General features: G+C 40.5%; 1 protein-coding gene across 1 annotated transcript in view; it reads left to right on the top strand.

Annotated features, from left to right (window-relative positions):
- Positions 1-17,241, top strand: part of tbx15 (T-box transcription factor 15) — a 32,426-nt gene extending 15,185 nt beyond the window's left edge. The window contains exons 4-8 of the mRNA XM_084908825.1: positions 2,178-2,349; positions 7,764-7,931; positions 8,181-8,245; positions 12,746-12,843; positions 15,426-17,241. Of these exons, the coding sequence (XP_084764951.1) occupies positions 2,178-2,349; positions 7,764-7,931; positions 8,181-8,245; positions 12,746-12,843; positions 15,426-16,258 (1,336 nt within the window). The 3' untranslated portion in view covers positions 16,259-17,241. The remainder of the gene's footprint in view (positions 1-2,177; positions 2,350-7,763; positions 7,932-8,180; positions 8,246-12,745; positions 12,844-15,425) is intronic.
- The last annotated feature ends 2,911 nt before the right edge of the window (positions 17,242-20,152 follow it).

Genomic DNA, 20,152 nt, shown 5'->3' with positions numbered 1-20,152 from the left:
AAAAGAGAAAAAAAGGAAGATACATATTATATTATTATTACACCTGTTCAGGTCAAACACCAGGTAAAAACATGTCATAACAGTGATCAGGAGTGGGGAGAAATCTCATGTAAACTCCTGTTTTGATGCGTGGGAAATCCACAAAGAACTAATCCATCATAGATTAATGAATGATGAAATGAATTGCAATAATGAGTGTAAAAAAAAAAAAAACCCAGAATCAAATTGGCTTCGTATGGAATCTCATCATGTGGTTTCTGGAAACTGTGCAGAAACATTCAGCTTCGTCATGGTTTGCTGAAAACTGGATTCCTGTGATGATTATGCTGTTTATGGTGTAACAAACAGGGGAGAGAGAGGAAGAAATACCAATGAAAACTTTGGCTTGTGTGGTTGTGGAGTGCATTAGACACGAGGCTGTTAACAAAGACCATTTGCAGATGCAGCCTGCAGTTCAGTCGGTGTCTGTGTGTGCGTATGTGTCTTCACTCCTCAAGTCCAAGCCACTTAAGAAAACATATTAAGTAAGCTGAATGACTTTTTACTAGTCCAGCATTGAAAACGTTCTTGTGAAGATTTTTAAGAGTTTGTTTGCTAAAAACGCACACATCAGTGTATCCAGCACACGGGCCTTCCCAGGCTTTTCAATGCTGTGATGTGTGCGACCTGTTGGAGTGTCATAGGCATATGTAAGGGGTCATGGCTAAATGCTCCAGGCTTGTAGCAATGCAAAAATGGGACTCTCAATCCTAACTTTCCTTGGACTTAATCTTACTTGCTAAGCTTCATTCTTTTTAAACATGCAAGGCTCCTAAAAGCAAAAGTTAAAAAACAACAATGCAGCGCAAAGTGAAAAACACAAAGCTCCCAAACAGAGCATGAACCACTCCTCCTGTCTGACAAACATTTACTTACAAATGTAATATAGCATGCTGACTTTAGCTCCAATATGGTGGCCAGAGGGTGTGTTTGCCAGCGTTCCCAAAAACACCCCCTATATGCTTTTTCAAATACTCACAAAGAGGCCGAGTTGGTATATTCTCTTTATTTTTTTGTCTTGGACATAAATGTGTGGTAAAACGGGGTGGTGCAGCCCTTCAAGGCAATAACAAAAGGACCAAATGAGAGTTTTGTCCATGTTTCAGGGGTGAGTGATGACTTTGGCAGAGACGCTGCAGATAAAACACTTTCAAGTGAGTGCAGGGCCAGAACTAAAAGCAAACAGCTGTGCTTCCCACTCTCTCTCCCGCACTCACTCTCAACCTCTCTCGGCGCTTCACTCCTATCTTTCCTTCACCTTTCCATCTGCTGATTTCATCTCCCTCATTGTGTCCGTCTCTCCCGAAGGCCGCCCGTCTCGTCTCCACGCATTTTAATTCCCCCTCGTTGTTTCTTGCATTATTCCCTTGTTTTCCATCGCACTCATTCCTTTCTTTGTCCTTTCCTGTTTTTTTTAATCAGCACACACAGAGTTAACTTGTGGCTTGTCATTTCTTTTTAAAATGAGGGTAAAAGTCAGTTACTTTTGTCATATTTTTTTCTTTCTCTCTCGCTTTCTTCTCCCTCTCTCCCTGCTGTTTAATGGGTGGGTCGCCCCATTGTACCCAAACTCACACACAACATCGTCAAATATTACGGCTTTGCTTAATTGAAACTATGCAGCAGAGCGTGCGACTGCATATGGAATATTTTATGTTGCGCTTGTTAGAAATTTCAAGCGCAATGAAGAAACAGCAGATGAGTTTTTTAACAGCCGGTGTTGTGGCAACGTGGCCGAGTGTTTGGAGTTTGTTTTCCAGCGAAGCGAAAAAAGAAAAAAGAAAGTCACTCCAGCTTATTTGAAATCCAAACAGGCTTTATAATAACCCCTCTAACCCTCAAATAACCTCAAATGAGTTTTCAAAACAGTGACGTGGGGAGGGAATACTAGTCATGGACTAACTTTCTGGGGAACATGATTAAGAAATCAAAGCAGAAGAAGTCTCAGTGAAGAGACATAGAAAAAAAAAGTTTACAATAACATTTAGAGTTACTCGATTTAAACATGCACAGGTCTTCTAGAACATGCAATGTCAAATGAAACCTTTGTATTTCTAGCATAAGCTCAGACTCATCCTCGTGTATCTGTTTGTGTGCGCCAGCGTTGCTTAAACCAGGTTTCCCACTGTGTTTTCTAGGTATGTGTACCACAGCTCCAAGTGGATGGTGGCGGGAAACGCAGACTCTCCGGTTCCTCCGCGGGTCTACATCCACCCAGATTCTTTGGCCTCAGGGGACACGTGGATGAGGCAGGTGGTCAGCTTTGACAAGCTCAAACTCACCAACAACGAGCTGGATGACCAGGGGCATGTAAGTACAAGACTTTTCTCTGCTACTAAGTTAACAACAACAAAACATCTGTTATGGCACTTTTGAGTCTGGATGTTTCATCACTTCCACTTTGATGTCTGGTCAAATCTACCCCCTCCCCAATTTTAGTGTGAAATAAGCAAATTCTTCCTGTGACTGGAATTTATAACAAAGCTGATCAACTGCACATTTCTTCATGGCTGACTGATTTGTAACTTTAAAAAATACAAGTTCTACAAGTTCCTTTAATAAGATGATTTTTTTGTATTGACTTAACAGTGAAGACACATGAAGAGTAGAACTTACTTACAAAACACTAGATCGGTCTTTTAGATTACATTTATAACTTAAATGCTCACCTCTTCTCTTGCTAGTCCATGTGCAATAATTTCGATGTTTCCCAAATAATGTAAAGTAGTACAAGCATATTTACAACAATGACATGAAATGATAACTTCAAATCATGTAGTGTAAAATGTTAATGGTTTAATTTTTAAGCTCACTTTCTTAAACTGCTGCTGAAGGGCCCATGTGCAACTTTAAGGCCACTGGACCCAAAGGCCAATCAAATGTGAGTAAATGGTGCCACACAGCTAAATAATCTGAATACAAAGCAGATTATTTGTCAACACTACGTTTTTAAAATTTGCAAATAAAAGTTTTGAAATCGTCGTTTATGTTCATCGTTATATCTTAGAACAAAATCTAGAAATATTTTAAATAAAAGCTGAAGCAGCAGTGTGGATAAAAAATACATTTTGTGCCACTGCCAAAACTTTGGACCACAACGACATACAAAAACAGAGTGACCTATCTGAGCTGCATTTGGTTTAAATGTTCAAGCTGTGATTTATACACATGCACTCGGTGCACTCCTGGAGCTGTGTGGCAGCTTGTGGATGGAAATGTTTTGAAGTGTTTTCTTGAAATGAAAGTCGACACGTTTCTTTGTAGATTTTACGCTTTCGGGACTCACAGAGCCGTGAGACTTGTTCAGAATCGAACCAGATATAGTGCATTCACGCTCAGGCCGCCCCCTTTTTCGAAGGATGGGCTGCTCTGAGTGAAGCTCATTTTGAGGATTAAAGTGGAAAGATATTAAAAGTTTCCTTGTTTGAATATATCATTTTCCTTTCCTTGGGGGATTTTGTTAAGGTCATTTAAATGATTGAATTTGATTTGTAGTACGCTCCAGCAGCCACATCACTGTGCTAAATTTTAAGTCTGACCACAGTCTCTCTGATTTACTGCCCTGCTTGTATCCAGTCAGTAACAGAGGTAGTTAGCTATAGTGAGCCTCTTATTGCTTCTTGGCTGCTTAAAATATGTTATCCGGGCTCATAGGTGAAATATTTAACTGTAAAGCAAAAACTTCGACCATAATTTGTCTGATTTACTGCCCTCCTTATATATAATCAGCAAGTGGCCAGCAAGCTAAAATCAGTCCTGTATTTCCACTTGATTCCTCCTCTTAAGGTAGAAATGAGTTTCATGTGAACGGAATTATAATAGGTGAAAGCTGTTAGTTTAATTGTCCTCTTTTGCTTAGCCCTAGCTTAAAAAAAATGCCCAAATATAATACAGATAATATGAAAACTACCTAAGGTTGTTTGTGTAGCAGCACCGCTACCTATGACGTCAGCAATCGCCAGCAGCAGAAGTTGCATAAACACTGAGTGGTTTGTTGGAGTAGAGTTCGAAAGTTACTTTTTTCTTATCAACACTGGTGGAGGAAACAAGTCAATCAAAAGTTAAGTTTATTCTAAATTTAGCAAGACGTTTGATGTATAAATATCAACCTGTTTGCTAACATGCTAGCCACAGCAGCCATAAAAGTCTGTCATCTCGAGTCTGCATGAACTCCATGTGCTTTTAGAAACTAAAGAAGAGCTGGTGCTAAGAGAGGAAGGATGACACAGTGCCTGTCTGAGAGATCAGAGGTTCTGTTGCTACAAATCAACTTTGTTACTGAGAAAAAAGATCATACAGTTTTTATAGAAGCCTTGAAGTGACACCGCCATGACAGAGATGTCTCCTGCTCTGTGACAAAATGGCGGGTTCCACATTTGTGCAGCGCACTGCGTGGGCACGGCAGGTTGCTGCTCTGCAGATGATCACATCAGCTCAGTGGTGACAAAAGTAACAACATCTGGGCGTCAGCGCGCGACGATTCGCTTGCAGGGCTTCTTCAGAGTGACGGGAGGTTGTCTTTCCTTTCCTGCTGCTCGGCTTTAGGGTCTTTGTTTCCCTGGAGGGTCTTTAGAGGCCAAAGAAAATTAATTTTGGAGCTTCCTGTGTGGGAAACCTCACCACGTCTCACTCATCCTCCTGACTTGTGGTGTCGTGAAATGTCTGCCTCATCACAAACAGAAACCATACGTGTCATGAATCATCAGGTGTCACAACAGAAGCAGTCTGTGAGCAAAATCAATATTTTTGCACATCTCTCCGAGCGCATTATCAGAGCAGTGTTGCCATTTTACAATAAAAACTTGATCCATTCACAGCACTTGTCAGCAGATATGAGGTGATCTCACCTGTGTAAAGCTAAACAATCAAAAATCAGAATTAAAAGTGAAGCGCAGACAGCGCTGGAAGTCCACCTCGAGATATTTAGAGACAGGGGTTAAATATAGAGCACATATACAAAACATTATCAGCTTAAACAACATGATTTATTGTTGACTGTATGACTTTAGATACTTTTTTAACCTGCAGTGCTCCGTCATTCATTAAGGATAAAATTCATATATGAAAGAAATGCCCAGGTTGCTCAATTCAAAATAACACAGCAATAATATAAAAACACATTAACTTAATCATGTCATTAACTTTAACAAGTCATGTCATATTGTTTTTCATATTATATTGTTTATTTTTTGTAAATTATTATTTTACAATGAATTTCTTTATGTTAACATAACCGTAAAATACATGACATGGAATAAAAATGGACAAGAATTTCTTGTGGAATTTAAAATAATCTAAAGTGACATCAAATCCAGCAGGAACTTGTACTCCACCAGTAACTGTGCTCCCCTATATATACTTTAAATAATCTAAGCTTATAAAAGTTTATTTTATGCATTCATACAGTTTCGTGCTATCTTGATGATGATTATGTTGAAAAATAAAGTTAAAAATAAATTCACAATATAATATTCTTATAATATAAATCATTTACATAATAATGCTATTCTATAGAAAATCTGAACATAAAAATATTAGCAGTAATGATATCAACCAAATTACTGTAACTTTTTGTTTTACCTTTTTTTTTGGCAAACTAATTACATTTTTTTAAAGTGTGTTTTGTTTGAGTTGGTAAGAGATTACAAACAAGTACACTTTTTAAACTATGTTATTGTACGTGCATTACTGATGCATTCATATTTTATTTGTATTTTTAAACTCTGCAGTTATTATCAACATGCAATTAATTTGCAAGTATTTTTGCAAGACTGTTGAATGTTAGTCAAAGCAACAGTGTAACTGTTTTATATCAAGATTGCACTTTGCTTTCATTACACCAAAGTTTTGAATTTCAGGAATTTTTCAAATGCGGTGAAAACTCTCCGTCCAGCAGTTTTGTGTCATTTGCACACGGGGGAAACCGTGCCGCAAGCTAAAAGCTTCTCTTACCTCAGTGCCTGCATGGACTCATTACCCTCAGTCTGCATTCTTATAGCTTCAAATCTGCCTCATGCTGTCCCTCTCTCACTGTTCTATGGGAAAACCTAATAAAATGCTTAAGCAGACTCGACTAGCCAAAACATTTTTTGTTACTTCTATTTTGTTCTTTGTTAATGATCCATTGCATGGTAACGTATCAATGCTGCTGTGTGAAACCGTTCAAAATGCCACAGAAGATGTTTCTACAGTCTGCTTTGAGGCCTTTGCCTCTTTTTCTTTTATACTGAGTAAAAGACCTTCCAGCGACACAGCTGACTCATATACAGTCAGTGCTATCATTGTGAGAACACGGATTGAATCCTTGACCGTTTTCACAGCTGAAATCACAGGCTTGCTTTGATTACTAATTGTTTATGGTCATTAAAGTGTTTTAACTATGTTTTTAAAAAAATAAATTAAAGCCAAATGTGCCTTAGACATCGAACGGGATCTAACTTGGTGGACATGCACGCGACATCTGTTATGTGCATGTGCTGGTGTCCCTGGTGTGAATGTCCAGATTATTTTCAAAGGGGGTCCAAAGAACGTCATTATCTACCACGGAAATGAAAACACCACTTATTAAATAATTGTATTTGAGCGTGAACAACTGTCAGCTGATGTCCTCTGGCTGCTCCTTGAGTCATTTGTTCTGAGTTCAGCGAGTCAAAGTGTGACTTTGAACCACAAGATAGTTGTTTCATTATTTTAACTTTTTTTTTCTTTTTGATAATTTACATTTTATTTAAAGTCTGTAAATAAACTGAAAACACGACTGGATTTTGCTTGAGCGCTTATGGTTGGAGTGGCAGACAATACGAATTGAAACTTGTTTGATTTGATTTGAACATTAAAATCTCCAAGATCAATTTTTTTTTCACAGCTCTGTTTTATCAATTGAAACAAACGTAGTCTGAAAACAACCCACAAATTGTGAAAGTATTTTTTCCATGGTGCAAAACTTATGCCTGGACGTGCTGCCTGGAGACCGTTCCTCTGACCACCCGGGTAAAGATACACCACAGCACCCGCCCACGCAGTTTGATTGGCAGGTCATCACTGGGCAGAGCATGCCAAAACACCACAAAAATGAATACCGAGCAACACAGATGGAGACATGTCTTTAAAATGAGGATTGCAGATCAGCACATGCGTCTCCACGCAGATGCCCAGTCATGATTCGTGTGCGTGTAGTGTGTGTGATTTGAGGTCTGGAACATTGAATGTAATGTTTTTGATATTCAGAGGTGTTTTCCCCCTGCGGCTCTAGTTTGAAATGACCCCCTCTGTTGTAACAGAGTGCTGAGGTGGTGGGGGGGTTGTGGGTGTTTGGCTCTGGGGAGGTTTTCTCACTCTCAGATTAATCAGGAGCAGACTGAAAGCCTGAGGCGAGGTTGGGGCCTACACTGTCTGACGCCTCCGCTCTGCTGTGAAATAATGTGAAATAATCCTCAAGCCAGCGTCACTGCAGTGAGAACTTTGTTTCCGCTTAATGTCACGTAGCCCTGGTCGGGAATCCGTGCAGCTAATTGATGTTTACAAGAAAGCGTTTTTTTGGGGTTTTTTTAGGAAGGAGGTTTTATGTTGTATTTTGAGTGTTTTGTACATTTCAAGGCACCTATAACGCATTCACACACAGATTTGTAACTACCGAGATCATCCTTCACAGATTACGCACCCCTGCGTACATTCACACAAAATGACTGACTGCACTTCACTCTCTTCTTTTCTCATATTTACAGATCATCCTCCACTCCATGCACAAGTATCAGCCTCGTGTTCATGTCATCAGGAAGGACTTCAGCAGTGAACTGTCTCCAAACAAACCAGTGCCCAGTGGGGAAGGAGTAAAGACCTTCAGCTTCCCTGAGACAGTCTTTACCACAGTCACTGCTTATCAGAACCAGCAGGTATTCAGCTCTGATTTTATCACCATAGTAAAAACTAATTACAGGATATTACTTTAAAACAAAAAAAGAAATCAGACGTAATTTCAGAAGTGCTCTGAAATTACTCATCTCAGAAAAGCTTTAAAAAATCCCTTTATATAATCTGCTTTCTTAAAAATCCTCACAGTTTATAGTGATGGAATTTTCTACTCAAGCATTTTTGAAAGTTTATAAATAAAATGTCTCTTTCTATGTTGTCCTTTTCTGCAGATTACCAGACTAAAGATTGACCGCAACCCATTTGCCAAAGGTTTCAGAGACTCTGGAAGAAACAGGTACATCACAACATCATCCAGGCAATACACCCTCCTTAGGTGTCTTCAGTGCTTTGTCTCTGTTATCAGCCAAAGCAGTTATACTGAGTCTTAGCTGACACATGCAAAGAGATAAATAACAACCACGTGATTCAGATTCTCCAATCAATCTAACCTCTATGTTGTTAGACTCTATGGGGGGTAAACAAAGAACCCCATGCTAATTGTTGCACTGTGTGACCTTTATTGTGGAAATAATCCTCTGAAGATAGCACACATGCAGCTGTTGCCCAGATCTGCAGGACAGACAGACACACTGATGCACAAGCGAGAGAAAACAACGTTTGCTCTCTTTTGCTTTCATTGTTTCATTCCTCTGATTTTCAGGTCTTAAAATAATAACCTGTACATGCATAAACAGGTTGAAACTGGAAATCAATGTCAAACGCTGTCAAAACACTGAACAGATACTGATGTTTTCATGGTCTGGTACAAAAATGTATGTATTTATTATGTATTTATTTATTTCCACTTTTTGATTTTATTAAGACTTAAAGCTAGGAGTTGTTTCTGCTTTGAAAGGTGTTGTGACAAAGGGTTGTAGCTAATGCCCGGTTATATCAATACTGATTCAAGTAAAGGCCCAACTATGTTTGTGTTGTTGGTGCATGTTGCTGGTCCTAGAATATGGTTTGCTGCACTGTGACTAGCTAATGAACAAGTATCCATACATCTTTAATCTTAACTGTAAATATTTGCTTGTCTCTGACATCTGCTGTGAGCTGATTATTAGTTTTTCCACATTTTGTCAAAGGTACCAAGTTTTCATCTCTCTTACGCTCACCTTTAGCTTCAAAGTGGGCTGATTGTTTTTATTTTAGACATTTAGCCCCATAAAACCCCTAAAATTTCATCACTTACTTAAGACCTGCTTCAGACTGAAATAAAGCCATAAAATGTGATTGGAACAACGGCTACATGTAACTAAATTTAGGCCAGTTTAACCTAGACGTCTAGACATGCTTTGACCTGAAAATCACCATATCCGTGCTTACAGGAATATTAACACTGTCTGTACTCGTGTTTTCTTTCTTTTTAAATCATGCCCACATTCCCACACGACCTATAAAGCAGTGAAGCCGGCCATTTAGTCGCTATAAATTACAACCAGAATTCCGTGAGATATGTTCGCTCTCCTCTTCCTGACACAAATCCAAACAAAAGGCAAATGAAACACAATACAAAAATGGTTTGACTCTTATTGTCGCACGGTAAAAGGTTGCACTGGGACATGTTGTCATTACTGTCTTGTTACTGTGTGATGTTAGCCAGAGGCAGCAGTCTGACTCTGCACTGTGGAATACTTACTTCTACTTACTTTTCAAGCTAACTAATAACATTATTGATTATGTTGGATTTTATCCTGATGCTTTCTTAGATGTTCTACATCACTGTTTACCTTTCCTTCTGCCTCTATCCCCCTCCTCTCGTCTCCTCCCCTCTTTTCTCTTGATTCGCCTTGTTGCACCCAGTCACTGAATCATCCTATATCTATAACATAGTGGAGGAGAGGAGGAAAGAGAAGGGGTGTATCGAACCATCAGGCCCCTCCACACATGAAAGCAGCCCCCTCATCTGGTCCGCATTATTGGCGCACAGATATTTGAGACATCTTTTTTCGTTTTTCAGACAATAGACCGTTTGATTTATGAACTGGCATTAGAATTTCATTGCAGAAAAGCTACAGATGAAAAGATAACAGAGCACAAGAGATTTGTCTTTAGAGAGAGAAAATGAATTGATCCTCACGTACTGCTCAGGATTCCTTCCCTTCACGCCCGTCTGGGATTTGTTTTGGTTCAGATTTGGCCAGGACACACTGAGATTTCAGACTGCTTCTGTTACCTTAAAAGCCCTCTCTCAGTCATTCTGAATTTCATGCTTTGGGTCGGAGCTGATTTCTTTTTTTATTGCGTCATTCATGAATATTGTTAGCGAGCTGCAGCTCTGACCTTTGACCTTCATGCTGCTGTTTCAGCATAATTATGGTGACTTGGGAGTTTGATTGGTCACACAGGATGAAGTTATTAGCTCAATATGAAATGTAACTGTAGATACGGCGTGTTTCCAGCTCACAGTCAGGTCTGATTTTTAATCAAGAAAAAAACTGCAAATATTCAGTTCAATCAAACATAAACGTCTGATTATAATTACACTTTGGCAAATCTTGAATTATGAAGGTCAACCCAGTATTAGGGCATAAATGCAATAAATGAACATATATCATTATCATGATTATTATTATTATTATTATTATTAACTGCAACATTGCTAATACAAGAGATAGGGCCAAAGGCAGATGCTTCTGCATCCCCTGAATTATTTTCACAAGATTTCTCAACATTTTGATGATCAAATGATGTTTGAGTAAACGAAACCACAATTACCAAAAACCAGTTAAAAATAATTAACCTCATGCTAATTTCATTAGCATGATAATCATGATTTTTCTCTTGGTCAAAAGTTTGTCTATCAAGGAAAAATCCTGGAACACGACCACCTCTGACTAACATTATCATCGATTTGGATGCAGTTTCCGATGTGGCAGTGATTGGATGCTGGCATCAGCATCAGGTGCAGCTTGTTAGGTTAGTGGCTCCTGTGAGCAGTCAGTGGATGTTGTCTGAAGCAAATGCCGATGTGTGTTGGCAAAGCCAAGAAATTCCAGCTGCACGGACAGATCAGGCGGAGTCGTTCATAATTTTATTATGTGCACATGTATCCTTGGTGGCTAGTGTGTCAGATTAGGGTTAGAAAGGTCAACAGGTGAGACAGACGAGATAAAAGCAATTAACATTTCTGTGCTTAGCCTGAACAAGTCACAATTATCTGTAATGAGTAACGACAGTTGTTTAGTTCACATCTTTCTTGTCACCTTGTGGTAAACACTAGATAGGAAGGAAAATCAAGGTAATTTCCAGTGAAACCAAACCTTGCTCGCCCCCTAATAAAATACTAACCCTCTCTTGATTTGCCTTCTCTGCAGCCAGGTTGAGCAAAATGTAAAAGTGCTGCAGCTGCAACTGAAAGCAGTGGAAACAGGCAGCTGCGCACATAAAAGCAGGTGTGACATATTTTGTTATTATTGCCACGCGCGTCTTTTAAACGTTACTCAGCTTCTATTAGTATCGGATATGGGTGACATAAACAGTTATAAAAAATACCTAAGGTACTTTCTTTGGGTTTTTAAGCTGTAAAATGAATGTGTAGCTCATTTGCTGTGAAGCATTACCAACCGATTCCATATTCAGGGGAAATTCCAAATTAATAGAAAGGCCAAACTTGCACTGCTAATTCTCAAATTAAGCACCATCTTGTTTTCCTTTTTCTGAGTTTCTTGTTGAATCTTAATGCGGTCCTCTCTCAGCCTTACGGTTATGGGGGTGTCGTCAGTTGTCTGGTGACCAGGCTTTATGGCCCGGTGGAGGGATACAGCTCATTTGTTGGGTTTTGGTCCCGCGGCAGCAGTGCAACTGTATGAATAAGTGCAGTGATGATGAGGGCTGGGCTGATTAGCATGGCGCACTAACGAGCTGCCACAGCCAGGGAGCTGGTGGCCCTAAAATAACACAGGGAGCAGAGCGGACGCTGCTTTGCCTGGGCCAGAGCCGAGCGCCATGTGGGGAAGTAAATCAAGCAAAAAGGAGAACCATGTACAGATTCAGGATGAAATGTCACCTCAGATTTATATGCACACTAAAATTCTGCTCCTTTTTAATGTCCCCAGTTTCCTCCTAGCTGGACTCTGGTTTATCCCACCTCTCTCTCCATCTACATTATATATCTCAAACCCACCCCAGCTCCCGATGTTTCTAGCTGTCTCACTGACATGTAGAATATCACTGCCCATTTTTCTTCCATTGATGTTTTCAGTATATTTAGATTCTCCCTCTATGTACTCGTCAAGTCACAGTTTATTAATTCTATTAACGGAAACGAGTAAATTCCTTATTTAACTCTATTAAAAGTACAGTTTTAAAATAAAGTTAAGGATTAAAAAGAAAGAAATATGAACCAATAACTTTGGTTATTGTTCTCATTAAGCGTTTCAGTGTTCATTTCAAACATTTAAATGTCTATAGTAACAATCAAAGCTCATAATTATCTAAAATCTAATTTCACCCAAATCATCATTATTGTTTATTAACACATCAAAAGGTTTGGTCAAGCTTGAGGAAAGCGAGTTTGTCTCTCTGTCAGTCAGACGAGCTCAAGCAGTGATCAGGCTTCTTGGACTTTAAATACAACAGTGAGCCTGATCAAGGCTTCAAGCTTTAGACTTAAAAAAGAGATACATGCTTAAAATCAGTGATTAATCTATGACTGATAACATTAATTTCTCTGTCCTAGCAGCAGCTTTTATTGTAAACTTCATTTTTAAAAAAAACTTGCCTCTTGTTTTCATTTCTTTTTTTGTGTTTGTGTGTGTGTCCTAAAATTGGTTTTGCATGTCTCTGTCAGGACTGGCCTTGAGGCGATCATGGAAACATATGCTTTCTGGAGACCTCCAGTGAGGACACTCACATTTGAAGACTTTACAAATATGCAGAAACAGCAAGGTATGTAAATAAATATATTCGTGCAGTCCTTCTCATCTGTCTTAAAGGAACAAATTTACCTTAACTTTGTGATATTAAAAAAAGTATTACAGTAGAATAATGTAAGGCAAAAAAACCCCCCAACCTACTAATAAACTACTGACTGTGAAACTGTATCATATCGCTTCCTTTTACAATATGCTATATTCTGTCGATATTTTAAACCTTTAGATGTTATTTTCTATGTGTTGAAAATACACACCACACAATTATAAGTTTCCGTGTTATAAAGCTTTTTCTCAGTTTTTGACCAATAAATCAGTAAGTAAACTTTGAAGACCTTGATGGGTGTTAACCAGATTTTAATGGATTGTTAAAATGACCCCACTTTACACCCCTACAAATTTTTGGCATAACTTTTTGAACTATTGTGTTTACAGACAGAATGACACGCGCGCAAACACTAACAAACACATAACCTACTTGGCAGGGGTAATGAAATGCAAAATGATGTTAAAGTCACATTTATGGTTAAGAAACACACACACACACACACACACACACACACACACACACACACACACACACACACACACACACACACACACACCATAATAAGTTTATGAATGACTGTCAGTACATCAAGGATCGCAGAATCGCTGTATCATGATACCATCATTGTCACTGGCGACTTATTGTACGAGTATTGTAATTATGAATTAGTTTGTGTTTTCAGATAAAACCTGTAAACTGAAACCAAACATGAAACGATCACTGACTGGGACATTTTTACTTTAGTTTTTTTTGTGATTTTAAATGTATTTGGTTTAAAATTGGATTTTCATAACTGAAACGTCACATCATCTTATATTTTTGGGCTCATTACAATGTAGTGTAATACATTACTGCGCAGTTACCCAGAGTTGTGCGCAGTGGTACTTACCATGACCTTGGCGCATTGGTGTCCCAGTGTGAACTCTCCATGTGCATATTTTCCCTCCATATATCAGCTGTGGTTGTCCTTCATTTGAGCTTGGCCATACACTGCTCCTCTGGCAGGTCTGCCTGCGTCTGCTGAACTTTTCACATCACGCGTAGCCGTTGCAAATAAAATCGTTAAACAAACCCTGTGGCTTTTGGACGGCTCCACGACAAGAGTCAGCGTCACTTGGGCCACCTCTCTTTGTCTCAGCTCCAGAGTCGACAACCAGGAACGAGTCATGGCTCATATCAAGGGCCTCGCCGCTTTCAAGCAACTCTAAAGCGATGCTGACCTGATCCATGTTACCCTCGGAGGTCAGCATGACGTGATGCTCCATGTTTTGTCAGAGCGGGCTGACACGTGTTTGTTATCTTTAAACTTCTCCGCAGTGATTAAGATTTAATTAAAGTCCTTGCTCTGTCAGTGAACCCTGTATCATCTCATAAAGACTCTGCGTTGTGTGCATGTGCACTCTGTGGTAACTGTAAGGAACTGTGTAGCTTTGCTCTTATGGCACCAGACACCCTTTTCCCCTTCAAAGCAATCAACCATTCTCCCTCGGCACTGAAGCCCCCTGAGCCCGTCTATCCAGAGGAAAACATGACATCACTTAACTATCGTTCTCTCTTTCCGAAATATATCTACCTTGCCCCCCTTTTCTTTTCTCTCCCTCCTCATAAGCTCCCCCCTTCATCTCCTTGAGCTGAGCAGAGCGCTGCGGCGATATTATCGAAGGCATATGGTGCAAAAGAAGAGCCTGAGCCAAGCGAGTCCTGGATTATTTAGTTATGCGTCCTCCTCATTCCGGTTTCAAACTGAATTTTAGGACAGCAGCATGAACGTGAGCCAAGTTCTTATTAACACAGAAGTATGTGATTAATACCTCACAGCTTTCACATCTCTCTGAAAGGCTTGGCCTGAGGATCTTACTTGTGCCACCAAACTTATATGCATGTATTATATGTGGGGTGACACAAATCTCCTCAGAACAGAATATTTAATGCGGCGTATTTTACAAAACAGTTCGTGATCTTGTATACAGAGTACGGCTGCAGTTGGTCTGAGAACAGGGGTTTGACAAAGCCCATTTGGATCAACTGACTGAGTTTGCATAACAACACACAATCTCATGGGAACTTCAGTTTGAAGCCTCTAGTTCTTCAGTCTAGTGCAGGGGTGGGCAATCTCAGTCCACGAGGGCCGGTGTCCCTGCAGGTTTTAGATGTGTCCTCGAACCAACACAGCTGATTTAAATGGCTAAATTAGCTCCTCAACATGTCCTGAAGTTCTCCAGAGGCCTGGTAACGAACTAATCATGTGATTCAGGGGTGTTGACCCAAGGTGAGATCTAAAACCTGCAGGGACACCGGCCCTCATGGACTGAGATTGCCCACCCCTGGTCTAGTGCTTAATCAAAGAAACATAAGCAAAAGTTGAATGCAACAGAAACCGAGACATGTCAGTCACAGTGTGGCCATGCCCTAAGGGATACCCTGCTTTATCGCTTTTTAATGCAGGTTTAAGGCAATTTGGAGAAGCCTTTTGAGGCATTACAGTTTCTGGTAATCCCACGTTGGCTTTTGTATAGTTCACTCATTCTCTCTGTATTTCTGTTTTGCAGGGGGAAGCACAGGCACTTCTCCTACCACCTCCAGCACAGGAACTCCATCTCCCTCTAGTGCAGCACACCTCCTCTCTCCCTCCTGCTCCCCTCCAACCTTTCACTTGGCCCCTAACACCTTCAATGTGGGCTGTAGGGAAAGTCAGCTTTGCAACCTGGGCCTGTCGGAGTACCCTGCCTGTGCTCGCAGCAACATGGCGGCCCTACAGGGGTATGGCGGCCTGGCTGAAAGTTCATATGGACGCCTCCAGGCTGCAGGGAGTGCTGTGGCGTCTGGTCAGCCCTCTGAATCCTTTTTGCCACAGAGGACTTCCTCTTTGATTGCTGCCGGCATGCAGGGTGGCACTCACGCTTCCCTGACTGGCAGCGGCAGTGGTGGCGGCGGCGGGGGCAAAATGGATGGCTATAGCGGTCAGCTCGGCTCATTCCCAGCCTCTCAGCTTCAGTACGTGATGCAAACTGGGGGAAGCTCCAGCTCAGCCTCGTCCTCTTCATCCGGATCCGCCCCTTCCTCTGCCCACATGTTTGGTGGAAGCCACCACCACGTGCAGCAGGGCTCCTACAACGCTTTCTCCCTCCACAACCCTTACAATTTGTACGGATATAACTTCCCCACTTCTCCTCGCCTGGCCGCCAGCCCCGAGAAACCCCAGGGCGGTTTGCTCTGCTCCTCCACTCCTGCAGGGGCATTCGCCGAGCGCCAGTACTTGTCCAACGGAAGCATGGACACCATGCACATGATCGGCAACACCACCGGTGGCCAGCAAAGCAGCAGCTCTTGTGACGGACGTCAGTATGGCTCCTCGTCTCAGATGTCCATGCACATGGTGTAGGAACTCAGACCCAACCTTGCAGGGCGCCACGTTTTTAATGTCTTCAATATGAAAAGTAAATCTACGAACCTGGTTTGGTGTTAAGTTTGAACCAGTGTTTTCACATGAAGGATAGATATACTGAGGTACAAAGGAAGCTTTCAGAAAAAGGATGTCCTCTCAACATTTTGTTTTTAAAGATACTTACAGTGGAAGACAAAAATATTATTTAATTATCTTTGTATTAATGAAGGACGGCAACTTGACAGCAATGAAACAACAACCTCATTCAGATCAGTGTTATAAGAAGTGGCAGTGTACTTACTCTGGGGATTATCAGTTGTGAGTGTCATTGTGCAATAGAAGCAACAGGTTCTTCAAAATGACTTGATTTTTTGGGGACTCAAATGTCATCTGCTCTTCCTGCCATTCTGTAACCAAAGAACCTTGTATGTGATACAGAGGGTTTTTACTTCACTCGGCACTTGTGCCATATTAGCTTGGGAATGCCAAAGTGTCAGTGGCTGCTGACAAAATCCACAGTTTTTGGCTGGAATGAAATAGACAACTGGACCGGATCACCGAATGACTCTCTGCTCCACGTACATGCAGGAGAGAAACTGGTGCATGCTGTGGCAGATGGTGAAAACACACAAATCTGGTAATTGTTGCAAAAGTTCACTGAGGAACTTTTGCTTCATCCTGAAAATGGCAGCATATATGCACATTAGAAATCAGGACTTCACCACACAACTCAACCTTTTCTCCTCTAAGACTGGATTGGTTATTTTTTGAGTGGATTCTGTTTTAAATATATATATAAATATATGTATAAGATGGCGAATGCAATCAATAACATAAGCTTAAAAAGTTGTTGTGTGACGTAAAGTAAGCAATAGCAGCACAGAGTAAAGTATGTTGTGACGTGTATTACAGATGTGTATTTAAGTGCTGAACAGTATAGCAATTTTACAGGACAATCTGTTATTAAAATGTGTGAAAAAGGGGAAATAGCAAAGTAATTCTTTTTTTTGTGAAACATTTTAAAAAAATGTAAATACAAGTGCCAAGCACCTAAAAAACAAACAAACAAACAAAAAAAGAAACCCTCAATAAACGTTTTAATTCATTTACATGGGTTGGATTTCTTCCCTCTCTGTGAACAGTACAGGCAATTATTCTGGAAAATTAAGAACATACGACATTTTCTAATTCAGATGAAAAAAATATGTCTTTGTTAGTAACATATAGACTTTATATAAGGACTTGACAAGGTTCCTAGTTTGAATCCCAGCTGAACCCTTTCTGTGTGGAGTTTGCATGCCCTTTCTCTTCTCTGTGAGATTCCTGTGGATACTCCAGCTTTTCTCAAAAGTGCAAAGACGTGCATGTTTTAAAGAGACCACAGTTTTGAGATAGATACAGTCCTGTAAATATATATAATAAAGCACTGTACAGTTAAAATGTAACTTAAACTTTAAGTGATCACTAAATGCAAGCACGTTGCATTACATTAATTCACTTATTAGTTTGCACGTTAAAGTCTTAATTTGAGCATTTTGGCTGTTGACAACTTGTGTTTTCAGTGCAGGATGTGACAATATTTAAAGGAGAAGCAGAGTGTTAAATGATCATATTACACTAACATGCTTGATTGTGAAGTGCTTCCAGAGACTGGACTGGATTTGACTGACACTGATACCTTTTAAATGGTTGAATGTGGTTCCACGGTGGTCCTACAGACAAGTGTCCTTTTTCATGAAGTGCTTTTGATCTTTCACATTTTTTTCTCATTAAATTTGCTGTAGTTAGTGCAGTAAATAACATCCTTATAAAGTACAACAATCTATCTCACTTCTTAGATAGCACAAATGTCTAAGACTGTGACTCTTGAGTACAAAGCACTGCATAGCAGGCCATACTATTTGTTAGATTACATAAAAAAGGCTTTAAAAGTCACCAACAGCACAAATGCAAATGAGAGGTCCAGTTTAGTGACCTGAATTAGCAGATGGTTATATGGACAAAAAGATGCATAATTTTAAGCCTTAATACAACTTCCCCCTTTTCACCCCAACCGACCCGCACACCCACCTTGCTGTTGTTATGAAGCAGGGAAGCTGGCTACAGACCAAGCGCCTGTTTTGTGCCAGGCTGTAAACATATTTATTCTGTAAAATGGAAATCTATCTGGATCGGCCTGTTTTACAGCCTCAAGTGGCCATTTGAACCACTGTAACTTTTAGCTCTTTCACAGCGTTTTGGCTTAATTTGGTGGTTCCCGCTTGGTCATACGCCTCAAACTCAGAGGAAACAGGAGTTGCGCATAAGCAAAACAAATTAGACTGTTTAAAGTAGGTAATCAACAGAATAATGATGCTTTTACTCACCACATGTTCTGTATTTCACAGCTATACACTGATTAACTCTTGGAAATGACTGATAAATATCATCTAAGAAGCATGCCATTTTGAATGGAGCTTGACATTCTATCTACGAGAGCTGATTTGCCAGTTGCAGCTTCTTGGCCACAATAGCAACAAATGGCATGATTATTAATCACGCAAGAGAGTGTTCTCTGCTTATAAAACACACACATCTGCTCCGCTCCACATCACAGGCACGGGCTTCAAACACTGACGCAATGCATCGATCATAAACCAAAACTGGAAGAAAAAGACCCCAAGAAAAAGACGATTTTTCTCCCTGCTGGTTCTGTTTATTATGAGAATGAAGAATAAAGCTCTTGTGCCAACTGCACTCAGCTGCACTACTCCTGTTGTGCTTGTTGCACAAAAATATGGCACCTGTTTAAAGAGACAGAAAAATCCCCTTGTAATCATTTGAACCTCCAAGCGAAGGAAAATATTCAGCTTTTAGGATCATTCCTACTCCAGCCTTGTGGTTCCCCTCTTGTTATACAGACGCAGATTCCAGCGATTTAGCCACGGCCAATCAGCATCTATTACACGAATGTCTTCTGAACGGCTCTCCCCAATCACGTCCTATCACGAGTACAGCTCCAGCCATGAAATATCATATCTGAACCATCATCGGAAAATGAAGGGGGTAAAGGACCGTGGAGACGGCGACCCACTATTGGAAACCAAGCATGACTTCAAATAATGAGCAGGGTGATGTACCGGAGAGAAGCGTATGATTTCATAATTTGGCATTGCTCCATCTATCTGGACATTATTTCCAATAATTATTCACATTATTTGTCTGATATGCGCCCCATCTCCTGTTCCAGCAACATTCAAAATCACCCTGTTACCCACCCCCCACCCGTCTTCACCGCAAATCTACCTCAGGGCCTGTTAAATAGGAGATGTATTGGTAAAGAGGAGCAGTGCACATGGCTCTACAGAGAGGCGGCATGACATAATGCACAGCAGGTCTGTTTTTATACCGTAAACTATCCATCAGGTCCTTAAGTGGAAAAGAATGGCAAGAGGCTTGAGTAACAGCCACTCGCTGCCTTTCATCGTGGCGTCTTTCATTAGAAACAAAATATGCAAAAGGAACTCACTGATTGATTAATGGCGGAGCGTGGCCGACTCGCCGTAAAACATGAAACTGTAAGACTTGGAGATACGGAACTGGAGCTTTTTTAACGAGGTCCTTTGACAGGGATGCTGCTTTGAGCCTGCTTTGACTGACAGCACGCTGACTGAAAGATATTCCATAATCCCCACATCTCAGCCATTGATCTTTCCCTCCCGACACATTTCAGAAATTTTAAAAGACTCAGAAATTGCTCTCTGGGGATTTCTACTGGACGCAAGTCCAGTTGAGGGGGGAGCTGTGACCATGTGCCAAAGTGAGGAAAAACATTGCTTTAATTTCGGAGAACCCTGAGCCTGGTTTTGATATGACAGAGTGTGAGTTTATATTGGACACTTCAATCAGTAA

This window comes from Perissodus microlepis, chromosome 16, assembly GCF_051167445.1.
Source record: "Perissodus microlepis isolate ML-2025 ecotype Zambia chromosome 16, ASM5116744v1, whole genome shotgun sequence".
In the NCBI taxonomy this organism is placed as follows: Eukaryota; Metazoa; Chordata; class Actinopteri; order Cichliformes; family Cichlidae; genus Perissodus; species Perissodus microlepis.
Note: the sequence above shows the minus strand (reverse complement) of the source record. Positions and strands in the feature narration are given on the sequence as shown.